Source organism: Schistocerca gregaria, chromosome 9 (genome assembly GCF_023897955.1).
Source record: "Schistocerca gregaria isolate iqSchGreg1 chromosome 9, iqSchGreg1.2, whole genome shotgun sequence".
NCBI classification, from domain to species: Eukaryota; Metazoa; Arthropoda; class Insecta; order Orthoptera; family Acrididae; genus Schistocerca; species Schistocerca gregaria.
Window position 1 is genome coordinate 141058113 of NC_064928.1, and position 15281 is coordinate 141073393.

At 41.2% G+C, this 15281-nt stretch overlaps 1 protein-coding gene across 24 annotated transcripts in view; it reads left to right on the forward strand.

Moving 5' to 3' along the window:
• Nucleotides 1-15281, forward strand: part of LOC126291704 (zinc finger protein 501-like) — a 199843-nt gene that overhangs the window by 68773 nt on the left and 115789 nt on the right. For 2 of the 24 annotated variants that reach the window (XR_007551851.1, XR_007551850.1), the window contains 2 exons: nt 3021-4115; nt 5080-5794. The exons of 19 other annotated variants lie outside the window; for them this stretch is intronic. Coding sequence is in view for 3 of the 5 variants with exons in the window: in XM_049985357.1 (XP_049841314.1) it covers nt 3021-3134 (114 nt within the window). In the remaining 2 variants the exon portion in view is untranslated. Of the gene's footprint in view, nt 1-3020; nt 4206-5079; nt 5795-11345; nt 11535-15281 lie in introns of those variants that run through there. 3 more of the 24 variants (XM_049985357.1, XM_049985354.1, XM_049985351.1) reach the window with 3 other exon arrangements.

Here is a 15281-nt window from a genome sequence, read left to right on the forward strand (position 1 = left end):
AATGTCAAGATATTTCTGGAAACATCGGTACAAATCTGGTGAAGGTTATCCAGAAGCTGGTAGAAAAATGTTATAAAATCTATTTGGAAATTATGCTTGTAAGAATTTATATGTACTGATCCTTTTACTTACTTTAATCTGTACTAAAATTCTGTAATGTCTCATTTAGTTTTTAAGTCGTGAATTGCTATCGTATTGTAAACAAAACATTGTCAAAGTCTCTCATCGTTTGGAAAGATATTAATACACCTAGGAGTTGTCAGTGGCCAGTTCGGATATGCAGTGCGGTTAGCTCGGAGAGTCAGTTGTTGAGTCTGTGAAGTCTGTCAGCTCTGTTTGTAAATAAACGTCTGTAATGAAGAATTACTTGTTGTCGTCAATATGAACTCAAGACCTTTTGCACGAAGCACACACCTCCTAATGCAACGTTTTAATTTGGTGTTGAGGAGCTGAAATGTTATACTTCTCAAACAAAGGACAGGTAAATACAAGGAACATGCATTATTGGTCCAGCAACAACCATGATGGCTTCGGCAGGTGGAACATGAGCGTCAATGGAGAGTTAACGTCTGGTGTGAGATGCTTGGTACTATAATTATTGGCCCTTATTTCATCAGTGGTAGTCTAAACAGTACAGTGTATGTCAACTTTCTCAGATGAATTCTTCCTCCTCTTCTGGATGAAGTGCCAATAAGAACCAGAATGCTTATGTGGTATCTACATGATCGATGTCCAGCACATAATGCCTTATGTGCACATTGTGTTCTGAATCGAAGGTATCCTGCCAGGTGGATTGGTCGAGGAGGAACAGTTACTTGGCCTGCTAGGTCTCCTGATTTAAATCCTCTGGACTTTTTTCTTTGGGGATGCATTAAAGACGTTGTCTATCATGATATTCCAACAACTCCAGAGGACATGCAGGAACGTAAGTGGTTGCTTGTAATTCTCTTCAGTAGGCAACACTGTAAACAGTAAACAATTCCTACATTCAAAGTGTGCCCCATTGTATCAGTGTCCGAGATCACCATTTTGAAGACCTTTGACTCTCTTGTACCATTGCCCAGGACTAGAACATTGAAAGTTAATTTTGTGTTATGTTTTTACTTGGTTTTCATTTGTTTTCTGACAACTCCAGCAACTTGCACAGGATAGAGTTGCATGGAGAGCTGCATCAAACCAGTCTCAGGTCTGAAGACCACAACAACAAACAACAATAATCTCTTGCTCACGCTCTTGTGTGCTCACATGTGGATTCATAGCAACAGAAGCGAGAAAGTAACTGCGGCTGCTTTGTCTGTGCGAATGCTATGACGATTATGTTGTCATGGGTAGAAACTTCCCGTTTCTTGAAGCGTTGCAGCAAGACCCTCCCTCCCTCCCTCCCTCCCTCCCTCCCTCCCTCCCTCCCTCCCTCCCTCCCTCCCTCCCTCCCTCCCTCCCTCCCTCCCTCCCTCCCTCCCTCCCTCCCTCCCTCCCTCCCTCCCTCCCTCCCTCCCTCCCTCCCTCCCTCCCTCCCTCCCTCCCTCCCTCCCTCCCTCCCTCCCTCCCTCCCTCCCTCCCTCCCTCCCTCCCTCCCTCCCTCCCTCCCTCCCTCCCTCCCTCCCTCCCTCCCTCCCTCCCTCCCTCCCTCCCTCCCTCCCTCCCTCCCTCCCTCCCTCCCTCCCTCCCTCCCTCCCCTCCCTCCCTCCCTCCCTCCCTCCCTCCCTCCCTCCCTCCCTCCCTCCCTCCCTCCCTCCCTCCCTCCCTCCCTCCCTCCCTCCCTCCCTCCCTCCCTCCCTCCCTCCCTCCCTCCCTCCCTCCCTCCCTCCCTCCCTCCCTCCCTCCCTCCCTCCCTCCCTCCCTCCCTCCCTCCCTCCCTCCCTCCCTCCCTCCCTCCCTCCCTCCCTCCCTCCCTCCCTCCCTCCCTCCCTCCCTCCCTCCCTCCCTCCCTCCCTCCCTCCCTCCCTCCCTCCCTCCCTCCCTCCCTCCCTCCCTCCCTCCCTCCCTCCCTCCCTCCCTCCCTCCCTCCCTCCCTCCCTCCCTCCCTCCCTCCCTCCCTCCCTCCCTCCCTCCCTCCCTCCCTCCCTCCCTCCCTCCCTCCCTCCCTCCCTCCCTCCCTCCCTCCCTCCCTCCCTCCCTCCCTCCCTCCCTCCCTCCCTCCCTCCCTCCCTCCCTCCCTCCCTCCCTCCCTCCCTCCCTCCCTCCCTCCCTCCCTCCCTCCCTCCCTCCCTCCCTCCCTCCCTCCCTCCCTCCCTCCCTCCCTCCCTCCCTCCCTCCCTCCCTCCCTCCCTCCCTCCCTCCCTCCCTCCCTCCCTCCCTCCCTCCCCCTCTCCCTCCCCCTCTCCCTCTCCCTCTCTCTCTCTCTCTCTCTCTTCATCACTGTTTTGGGAGTGATTATCACATCCCCATGAAAACCTAAATTGAGCAAGGTAGAAGAATCTTTTTACCATTTCGCCAAGTGTACAAGTTAGGTGGGTCGACAAGATATTCCTGTCATTTCATGAGCGTAACACGTTCAACACTCAGCAGTTGTCACAAAACAATGAGAAACTTTTAAACTAGGATGACATTCAAGAATGGAATTAAAAAATCCTAGCAGTATTGTTAATACATGTTGACACAGCATTTAAATGTGTTAGCAAAGGGACAAAAATGTTAAACACAAAATTGTAGAGTGAAAATGGGATGGATAATAAACAAATAGAATTATGTAAAACACAGACTGAGTTAAACAGGGATGTGTAGCACTGCATAAGAGGTTGCGAATCGTTGCATATTAGCCCTGCCTGGCACAATCATAGACTGAGACCTGAGCTAGTCATATATTCATGCTGCACATGCATAAGTAATAGGTACGTACAAGCTGTAGCACAAAAGATTTCGCAATATGGGACAGAGCCTGTCTTGGCGAAACATTTAAAATTATGTGGGAAATGTGGGAGGCTGGCAAGACTAGTCAAGGTATATTATTAGACTCTGGGCCAGTAAATGTTCAAACACTGCCAAATGCCAGACACTTACAGAATGTAATTCCCTTTCAGACTGTGTCCATGAAGCACTATCCAGCCAATACCAAGAAAAAGCTGAAATTTTTGAAGCAGTCATTAAATGAAGCTGGAACAATTACTTGGAAACAATTAAGTTGGCAAGTGTAGCGGATCTTTTTCACGCTTGCAACAGCTGAGCAAATCCACCATTGCAGAACATTGTCTTTGCACCGGTCATCCTATGGAATATAACAACATGGGGATTCTGGCATGCACGTCCAGCTGTTGAGATCATGTTATTCAGCAAACGGTCCAAATTAAATAAGCAAATAAAACCTTATAATTATAGTCCGTGGATTTTGTTTAACCATTGTATGGAATCCTGCTCCCTCCATTGTCAAAAGTTCTGAAATTGATTGTCTTTGGTTTGTGATGGCACTGTGTGTGTGTGTGTGTGTGTGTGTGTGTGTGTGTGTGTGTGTGTGTGTCTGTCTGATATCTTTCTGTGTGTCTGTCTGATATCTTTCTGGAGTTTCTGTGCGAAGCATTGTCCATATCATTCAAACTCTCTTACATTTTAGCACTGATTTTCTTGTTAGCCAGTCATATAATTTTAATCTGAAATTTTTAAATGACAAGGATCAAGCAGCGAAAGGAAACATGTCAAAAATTTTGAGTGTGTTCATTTTATGGGAGTTTGCTGTTATTGTTAGCTTGTGCTTTGGGATGTCAATGTTCACCTTTTTTCTAGTCCCATGTTTATGAATTGTTCCTCTGGTAACACATTCTTTAATGTTGCTCTTGATGAAAAGTGCAGACTCATAGACATACTTATTCACCTCTGTTAGTACCCTAAGCTTGGTGAAAAGAAGGTGGCAGTGCTCTTTAGGACCAGCCTTTCATATGACACTGGCGGCTTTTTCTTCTTTCTGTCTCTTTTCTTTTCTTTTCTTTTCTTTTCTTTTCTTTTATGTTCCTGATATGAGGAGAATGTCCCCATATGAGTAGGCCATATGAAATATGTGACTAAAAGAGTGTGAAATAAGTCATACATAATTATTGATAACTGACTGTGATACACAATTGGGCATGTCATTGACAGCAGCAGTTAAACACAAGCGGTCAAGAACAGAACCCTGCGGAACACCTGTACCCATTTCTACTAACAAGGGAACCTCCCCATCGCAACCCCTTCAGATTTAGTTATAAGTTGGCACAGTGGATAGGCCTTGAAAAACTGAACACAGATCAATCGAGAAAACAGGAAGAAGTTGTGTGGAACTATGAAAAAAATAAACAAAATATATAAACTGAGTAGTCGATGGGCAAGATAGGCAACATCAAGCACAGTGTGAGCTGAGGAGCGCCGTAGTTCTGTGGTTAGCGTGAGCAGCTGCGGAACGAGAGGTCCTTGGTTCAAGTCTTCCTTAGAGTGAAAAGTTTACATTCTTTATTTTCACAAAGTTATGATCTGTCCGTTCATTCATTGACGTCTCTGTTCGCTGTAATAAGTTTAGTGCCTGTGTTTTGCGACCGCAAGACCATGCGAGTAGTAGACGAAAGGACGTGCCTCTCCAATGGGAACCGAAAACATTTGATCACATGGTCATAGGTCAACCGATTCCTCCACAGGAAACCACGTCTGATATTTTCTGTACGACACTGGTGACGGCATGTGCGTCACATGACAGGAATATGTTGTCGACCCACCTAACTTGTACACTTGGCGAAATGGTAAAAAGATTCTTCTACCTTGCTCAATTTAGGTTTTCATGGGGATGTGATAATCACTCCCAAAACAGTGATGAAAACATAAGGATTTGTCACATAAACTGAAAATAGAAAATTAAACTTTTCACTCGAGGGAATATTTGAACCAAGGACCTCTCGTTCTGCAGCTGTGCATACTAACCACGGGACCACAGCGCTCCTCAGCTCACATGATCCTTGATGTGCCTATCTTGCGCATGGACTACTCAGTTTGTATATTTTGCCTATTTTTTTCATAGTTCCACACAACTTCTTCCTGTTTTCTCGATTGATATGTGTTCAGTTTTTCAAGTCCTATCCACTGTGCCAACATAACTAAATCTGAGGGGGATGCAATACGGAGGTTCCCTTGTAAGAAGGCATCTGCTGCTGTTCATGTAGGTAGAAATTACTGCTAATGTAGATTTTTGTATACTTTAATACCCTAATTTTGTTACCAAAAGGAATGCTTTCAAATGCTTTACTTAGATCAAGTGACATTGTCTTACTATTTTCTAAAACTGTTAAAATCTTATCAACAATTTCCAGAACAACTGCAGTGGTATATTTACCTGGTTGAAATTCATACTGACTGTTGCAGAGGAGTTCATGTTTGTTTTTCAAAATAATTGCTTAATTGAATGTTCATGAGTAATTCAAAGAATTTTTAAAATATTGCCACAATAGAAACTGGTTGGTAGTACTGAGGGAGCTGCATATCACCCATCTTGTATATGGGGTAACTTCTAAGATTTTGAGTGAATCCAGAAAAACTCCATATTCTAAACATTCATTGAAAATAATGGTTGTTTTTATAGTATTAAGAGTATATCCAATGTGTGTGTATATTATGGTACATAGAATAGAATAACAATCAAAAAAGGAAAAATAGTACGAATGAGCATTGAATGTGATCATTTTAACACTTGTGTCCACATTGGGTTACTTGCGTTACCTTTATAATTATAACAGGCAGTTTTTCAGATGTATTGAAACTAGTGTACACAAGCCTCAGTTTATTCCTAATTTTGTCTTAACAAATGTCATAATAAAAGCAAACTTTAAATATCTTCAAAAAACAGCATTTGAATTTGGTGTAATGTAATGCACCCTCTCATCTATATTTGGGTTACCCAGGTAAACACATATCTCCGTTAGAGCAGGTATGGAGTTCACAAATGAAAAATTTTATTTTGGATAATATATTAATAGTATTGTCATTTATTAGAAACCAAGTAATAACACAACAGATATAGTCATAAATATGTGCAAAATATGTCAGTTCTTTTTGTATGTGACAGTAAATTACATAATGTGACATAACTATTAAGTTTTGCTGCTCATTACAGGAGAAATGTAAACTTGGAATTATTATTTATTTACAAAGTACGTAGACTGTTGAAATGCAGTGCTCATCACATATTGGTTTCTTATATTTCTTGCAACTTCTTCTTGTTTTCCTCTATCTTTTGTTTAATTGAGATTTGCATACACAAGTCACTAATGATTTTCAGCCATCCAGAAGCATCTCGCTTTGGCTGAGTCTCCACTTGTTCAGGAACTAGAATTATAGGTCCTCCTATTATGCAGTCAATACTTGATTTCACAGAAAAATTTCTCATAGAGTTAGGAGTTGATGATGTAGTGACAGTGAAAGGCATTGCCAAATGTTCCCCCAGATCCAGTAGAAACGGTCTGCATATGAGTGTGACATTTTTTACTTGATGATTGTTTTCTGTGTGAATTATACCCCCAAGCAGGCAATATTTAGAATGTTGTAAAAAAAAATGCTAATGACCATCTCTGTGTCCTCCATTTTATGCTGTAATGAGAACACAACTTGTCCATATTATCAGTGCCCCATCATTAAAATATGTACATCATCTGGCTTTGAAGCAGGGCCAGAAGTGGATGCACCATAATGCATAGAGGATATCATTAGAACTGCTTTCTCCTTCTTTGGAGCATACAAACACAAGGAAACATTACCTTCCCTAATTCCAAATATAGAAGACAGCTCTTGGCATGAAGAGGAAGGGTGCATTTCTGGCGGCGCATAGGGCTTGTTTCTTTTCACAGTACCAGTATCAACTGTGGACAAATGCCAAGTCAAAAGCCTTGCAAATGTTAGATTTATGAAGAAATTGTCAGTGACTATATTTCTGTGAGTACCTTTGAAATGAATGGTGGGCTCCATGTGGTTCCCAAGCCGTGCAGCAACCGTAAACCATAAAATTACCAAATATGCAGCAACCAGTTGCAAAATCATGTTTTATTTATTCAGTTTTGCAAATTGATTTCAACTGATTAACAGCCATCATCGGTGATTTCAACCAATATGTCCCCTGAGTAGTAACACTGTCTTAAGTAGAGGCCAAATGGCTCTGAGCGCTATGGGACTTAACATCTGATGTCATCAGTCCCCTAGAACTTAGAACTACTTAAACCTAACTAACCTCTGGACACCACACGTTTCCATGCCTGAGAGCAGAGGTCAAACATAAACTTTATGACTGGTGACATTGTAATTCTGTCAGAGACAGCAAAAGACCTGGAAGAGCAGTTGAACGGAATGGACAATGTCGTGAAAGGAGGATATAAGTTGAACATCAACAAAAACAAAACGAGGATAATGGAATGTAGTCAAATTAAATCGAGTTATGCTGAGGGAATTAGATTAGGAAATGAGACGCTTAAAGTAGTGAATAAGTTTTGCTATTTGGGTGGCCAAAGTAGAGAGGATATAAAATGTAGACTGGCAATGGTAAGGAAAGCGTTTCTGAAGGAGAGAAATTTTTTGACATAGAGTGTAGATTTATGTGTCAGGAAGTCGTTTCTGAAAGTATTTGTATGAAGTGTAGCCATGTATGGAAGTGAAATGTGGATGATAAATAGTTTAGGCAAGAAGAGAATAGAAGCTTTCGAAATGTGGTGCTACAGAAGAATGCTGAAGATAAGATAGTTAGATTACATACCTAATGAGGAGGTATTGAATAGAATTGGGGAGAAGAGAAATTTGTGGCACAACTTGACTAGAAGGAGGGATTGATTGGTAGGACATATTCTGAGGCATCAAAGGAACACCAATTTAGTATTAGAGGGCAGCGTGGAGGGTAAAAATCATAGAGGGAGACCAAGAGATGAATACACTAAACAGATTCAGAAGGATGTAGGTTGCAGTAGGTACTGGGAGATGAAGCAGCTTGCACATGATAGAGAAGCATGGAGAGCTGCATTAAACCAGTCTCTGGACTGAATACCTCAACAACAACAACAACAACAACTATGTCTACATTGCAGATTTGACCAAATGATAAACTGTAAGGCAAAGTCAGTGCTCTTATATATGTCAGCTGCAGAACAAGGAATGATAAAAGACATGCTACTGTGGGGTTAGACTGTTAATACAGTCACCCACAGATACTGTGAAAATGTGATAGTGCTGACGTTGGTGTTTAGATGGCTAAGTGCTGAACAAAATGTTTATTTGTTAATGATGCATATTACATGTAGACCTATGTCTATGGTACAAGCTTGAACACATGGTAAATCGCAATATAGTGCCAATGGTTCTGTGTATAAATAAACCATGAAACTGCATCATGCTGGATGAATTGACAACATGAGCTTAGTCAATGCCCGTCTTGATGCTAGATGCCTAGGTTATGAGAGTAATAACTGTTGCACAGTAACAAATGCTGTAATTAATTAACTACTGGCAAGTAGTGTGTTTGTACCAAGGAGCAAATATCATCATAAGTATGATGTCTAAGTGTACACCTGAAATTGCCATAATGTGTGCTACATGGATGATATTTATTGTTACTGATATTAGTAAGTATCATCTAAGAATCAATTTAAATTGAAATACATTGTGGTAGCCAACATAATTAACCATCATGTAATTAATACTATTGAGAACAGCTGGTATGTATCCCAAAGTAAGTTTTCATGTAGACATTGGGCTACATATCGCTTCTGCTACCAGCTGATTATTGAAACTTTTTTTTTAATACATCAAGTTGTAGTTGAGTCATACATGTATTTTTTTTTTTTTAGATGAATAACAATGTCTTTTGGTTATAAAGCTGCTATTATAGACAGAAGCTGATTCTCCTGGGTGTCACATTGCACAGTTCAGTGTAGTATGTTTTCTCTTAGCCTGGGTATGTAATAGGTGGTGTTTTTATAACAAAGACTAAATAATGAAATATTTTTACCATCAGTTCTCTAAATATTATAATTATTATTTTTTTATCGTAATATTACTCTGGCATTTGGCTCTGTGGAAGTAGAATGCCAGCCAAAGGTGATGGACCTAGATGTCCATTAGAGGGCAGAGTCTTGCTGCTGTCCTGCACTTACAGCATGAGCTCACCACTGTTCTCACTGTGTGAATGCGATTCCCATAGTGTTCCTTGTGGTCTGTATAGATACGGCTGCCCAGCGAATGGTCTATCAGTTCCGTTTTCACGTCCGATATTGTCAGTTGCAGTCATCAGCTCACTGCGGGACTGTTGGATAACAATCTCATTTGGGACTTCCCTCTGGTCGCAATTGGAATTGTGTCTATCTTTGCCCTTTGCCTGTTGACATAGTGGCAAAGGTTTCCAATTGGCACTTCATTGTTTACATAGGTTGGTTTGTTCTTGTCCTTCATGGTGTCCTTTTTGCCCGCACTCAGCTTTGTTCAGCTCGGCTCCCGCTTGACATTTTGTTCTCTTCCACAGGCCACACCCCCACTTGTAGCTTCAGGTGGATCTCTTCTGGGTTCTGTTGTGTGCACTGGTACAGCAATTATACCATTATTAGGTGTCGTCTATCTGTGCTGCCTAAGTTTTACTACACAAATTGTAATAGTTTTATAACTGTAATTGTTGGTTGAGAGAGAGAGAGTAAAAAATTATCTGTAGGGAAAGTGATATGTAGACATGATATTGTTGTCTTAACAAATGAAAATATTTACACACTCGAGGCTCTCGTGAGACAGTGACATCAGAGTTTCCAATTGTCGTATTATCTTCTGCAACAACTTACTGCATTGGTGCATCATCTGAAGGGCTATGGGCAGATGTTCTGTGAGAAGTAACTGGTTTGTCAAGGAGGATGGAAGAGGAGCCAAAATGTTTGAGCGGGCAAAGAAACACTGTGAACTTTAATTTTGTTGTTGTGTGTAATATTGTCATAAATGTGGAAAAGGGAGGCTTTCAGGCTTTGAACCAACATGCAATGACATCAAGACATAAGTTATTTTGTACAAAAATGGGTGCCACAGCATTGCAGGTCCATTGTGCAGTTCAGCATCTTCTGTGAACACTGACGATCCATCACTGTCTCTTTGAACAGTGAAATTGCATATTGTTAAGGACAGTGCCATTATTGTGGTTTATCTCAAGGCATCATTGATCTTTTTGCGGGCTCTGCTTCCTGGAGCTGTTCCACATGATTCATTTTGAGTAGAACTTATTCCAGTACATTATGACTGAAGACCTAGAAACTTATTTAAAAAGCAGCTGCCAAATGATATGGATAATGCATATTATTCTGTGTGTTTTAATGAAACAACGAACAGTGGTGGTGCAAAGTAATAAGAAACTGTGGTTTGCTGTTGGTCAGCAGCTCAGAGTAAAATTGTGAGCCATTGTTTCCAGAATTTTTCAGTGGTAAAGCAACATCTGAGGATATAGTTTGTAAACATCCAAGCACATTAGTTTCAGCAAAACTTTCTGTGCATAAACAGTTAATGTGTGGAAGTGAGCCCCAAATGTTAATAAGAAAGTAATGAGGCTCCTTAATTCACAAGTCTGTCTTGTAAGAAAAATGAAACTTATTGATGTAGGCTTCTGTAATATTCACCTCCAGCATAACTGATTTCTTAAAAGAATTGCATCATCTAGGAGAGGATGCTTCTGATCTGACTGTGTATGCATGTCTGTAAATAATGTCTTAAATGGTTCGCCATAAGGAGAAGAAGACTTCTTGGACATAACAGCATTCATTGAGATTGTCTAGGTGTTATGTCATAATGTGTTGTTCATCCAGACAGTTAATCCTGGAATCAGCTACAGGGAGAATGCTTCAGCTGCGGGCTCGTGTCAGAAAATGTTTCTTACACTTGCTGCTCTAACTTCAAACAGTGCAAACAGACACTTTGTTCAGCTTCTGTACAATCCTACAGTGAAAGCTGAACTGGCATTTGCTTGCTCCACTGCATACATTTTTGTCCAATTCACCAGAACATTTTAGAAGAAGCAGCCATTGAACCTTTGCTTCCCTGTGAAATGGAGGGACTTTAGGTATTGGCAGGAAGAGTTTGTAAACCATTTGTATTGAAAATGTATGAACTTTCAGAAAATATTTCACAGGAATACAATGTGCAGCCTCCACTACAAGACATGTTTTGTGGTGATTAATTTACAGCAGGTGTCTAAAAAGGACCACCTCCAATTCTTGACACATGTTGAGAACTGTTTTACTGAGGCCTGTAAATATTAGTTTTGTGCATAAGTTTATGCTATTTTCATTTTGTGTGTTAATATTCCATTTGCTTTGGGTAATTTATTGATTTTCATTTTTTATTTATAATAAAGTGTCCGAATTTGAGTTTACATATTGTCATTTTGTTATTAGGAGATAGTGGATGCTCGAAAACGGAGTATCAAGCAGAGAAATCCGAATATTTCCAACATACTCTTCTGTTTGAGTTCAATAGAGGGGTGACAGCAGCAGAGGCGATTAGAAATATTTGTGCTGTGTATGGGGATAATACCATTATACAGACCATGGCAAGAAAATGGATTTCTCGTTATAAGGATAGCTGTTCTGACATTAGTGACCTGCCACATTCAGGAAGACCTTCGTGGCTTGATGAAGATGGTTCAAATGCATTAATCAACAGTTATCCACTTCAGTGTACTCTAAAATTGGTAAATGTGATGAACTGTTGTCATTCCACCATCATATGACATTTGCATACAATGGAGATGATTCAAAAATTGGATGTATAGACTCCGTGTAATGTAAGCCAAAATCACAGAAGTCAACGGGTGGCCAGATGTGCATCTCTGCCTATTCATCTTCAATTGACACTTGAATAATACTGATGATTCCTATCCTGTCATTACTGGTTATGAGAAATGGTGACTTTATGTTAACATAAGGAAACGAAATAGATGGTCGAGCCCAAAGAAAGCATTAACTCCTTGTACAAAGACCTGCACACATCCACAAAAGATAATGTTTGCACCTGGTGGAACAGCAGTGGTGTGATGCACTATGCATTGCTTCCTTGACGTGGAACCATCAGTGCTGACATTTATTATCAACAACTGAGATGTCTTGCAGACACAATCCAAGAACGACAACTGGGAAGACTATGCGAAGTGATGAAACTCCATATTAGTGCCCACCACCCCCTCCACCCCTCTTGTCACTTTCTGGCAGACGGGAGTTCGGTTGAGAAGTCATTCTGCACAAACCTTACTCACCTTATCTCATGCCCTAAGAGTTTCATTTTTTCCACCGTGTCAAACAAACTTGAAGGAAGTTCTTTTCAGGATGAAAAAGTGCTCCAAACATGGCGTGATGAGTTTTTCACCCGAAAGCTACATGATTTCTACAGTCACAGTATTGGAACATTACTCCAGCATTGGCAGACTGTTGTAAATAGTGAAGGAGAATATGTTATGGATGACTTAAGTCTCTGTTATGTGTATCTGTTGTGTTTATTAAACTTACATGAAAATGCTATGAACTTGTGCTCCAAGCAAATACATTCTTCTTAAAGGGAACCTGGCAGGGTCAAAGAAGCATCCTTGCTACCCTCCCTGTTTTCCTTTCCCTGTTGCTTCATAACCTGGGCTGTGAGTAACTAAATTCACTCTCCCTTCTTCCCTTTCTTTCCCCTCTCTCCTCCCTGATGAAGGAACATTTATTCCGAAAGCTAGGAACGTACATTTTCAGTTGTTTTTTGTGTATCTATCGGCTGTACTGAGCTAGGTAAGTACTGGCCAGCCCCTCTATCTCTTTGTTAGTATTTGTTTCACAATTTTATATGAGATTTTCCATTAATTATTTAAAATATTCATTAGTACAGATAGAATGTTTGCAAACTGTTCACTGATTATGTAATTATATGTAAATAATGGCCAAATCACATCAAAAAGTCATGCATTTACTATCAATATCCATGCATTAAACTGAAAAGAAGGTAAAATAAGTGTGAAGCATGTCACTCCTGACAGGTATTACAGTAAAGATCAAATAAATTATTTCTTCTTATTTGTTCTAAAGCTTCAGTTAGAATGTACGGGAATTACTCTCTGCTCAAACTGATTCCTTGTGGAGCAGCTACAGGGAAACATAGCCTCAACACCATCATGAATGTCTTGACGTTAAGCAGTTGAATAATTGAAACAATTATCCTGTACCATCTTCTTCGAAGAGCATGTCACTTCTCACAGAACATCTGTCCATTGCTCTGTATCAGACAAAATAACACTCTTCAGCACTATGGATTATTTTATTATGGCTTGAACAAGATGAAATGCTTACCTTTGAAATAATCCATGGCCACAGGAATGTCGTGTATATTTGCGACTGTCACAAAGCACAACTCCCTCCCATTCATTGTTGCACCTGGCAGTGGCTGTACTCACTTGTGATTTTGTTGCAAAGTACAAATCTTGCCATGTCACCTCATTCTTTAGATGACACACATTTCCCCCCAACAAACTTCCATACCATTGTCATATTGTTGTGTCACATGACAATGGCAGAGGAGGGGCAAGACACTGAGTGCAGATGTAGAAGATATCTTGCGAACCATGGATGAAGGGTATCAGACGAATGCCATATTCCTTGACTTCTGGAAAGCATTTGACTCAGTGCCCCACTGAAGACTCCTCATTAAGGTACGATCATATGGAATTGGTTCCCAAATATGTGAGTGGCTTGAAGACTTCTTAAGTAATAGAACTCAGTACGTTGTCCTCGATGGTGAGTGTTCATCGGAGGTGAGGGTATTATCTGGAGTGCCCCAGGGAAGTGTGGTAGGTCCGCTGTTGTTTTCTATCTACATAAATGATCTTTTGGATAGGGTGGATAGCAATGTGCAGCTGTTTGCTGATGATGCTGTGGTGTATGGGAAGGTGTCGTCGGTGAGTGACTGTAGGAGGATACAAGATGACTTGGGCAGGATTTGTGATTGGTGTAGAGAATGGCAGCTAACTCTAAATATAGATAAATGTAAATTAATGCAGATGAATAACAAAAAAGAATCCCGTAATGTTTAAATACTCCATTAGTAGTGTAGCGCTTGAAACAGTCATGTCGATTAAATATTTTGGCGTAACATTGCAGAGCGATATGAAGTGGGACAAGCATGTAATGGCAGTTGTGGGGAAGGCAGATAGTCATCTTCGGTTTATTGGTAGAATTTTGAGAAGATGTGGTTCATCTGTAACAGAGACTGCTTATAAAATACTAATACAACCTATTCTTGAGTACTGCTCGAGCATTTGGGATCCCTATCAGTTCAGATTGAGGGAGGACATAGAAGCAATTCAGAGGTGGGCTGCTAGATTTGTTACTGGTAGGTTTGATCATCATGCGAGTGTTATGGAAATACTTCAGGAACTTGGGTGGGAGTCTCTGGAGGAAAGGAGGCATTCTTTTCGTGAATTGCTACTGAGGAAATTTAGAGAACCAGCATTTGAGGCTGACTGCAGTACAATTTTACTGCTGCCAACTTATATTTCACGGAAAGACCACAAAGATAAGATAAGAGAGATTAGGGCAGGTACAGAGGCATATAGGTAGTCATTTTTCCCTCATTCTGTATTGGAGTGGAACAGGGAGAGAAGATGCTAGTTGTGGTACAAGGTACCCTCTGCCACACACCGTATGGTGGATTGCGGAGTATGTATGTAGATGTAGATGTAGGAGACAGGGAGTGTAATGACAGATGATGGCTGTAGGGACCTCAGTAGCCACCTTGTGAGTGACCAGGAACACCAGCTAAAAAACTGGCCACAGGGCGCACATCTGCATCCAGTGACACATGTTGTGGTTTGGCAGACGTCAGCTCAGGCTGCAGGATAGGTGCTGATGATGGAGACATGAGTCATACTGGTGGTGCAACATCAATCTCTGTCAGCACCACTCTGGTAGTGCCAGCAATGATGAGTAGAGGTGAAGATTGCTGCTGTTGTTGACTCCAGTGATGTGCTGTGTCTGCTGGTAAAAATTCTGTGACAAAATCACTGACATAGTGCTGATGCTGGTTGTAGTGACACTGATGCAGCCCTGTGGAGCCTTGGAAGACATAAGATGTACATCCAAAAACCTTTGTGATGACACCATGGTCTCAACACTGTTACTTCCAAAATATTAAAATAAGACTTCATTCTGTGATTGAAACTTTACCCGACCTGACAGAACACGTTGTTTCCAAGGTGGCCATGGAAGATACAACAGGCTATGCTGGCAATGACTATATAATTGTTCTGCGAGTGACTTCCTGTCACTTGGAAATGAGTGGTAGAAGGAAAGAAAAATCTTTAAGAT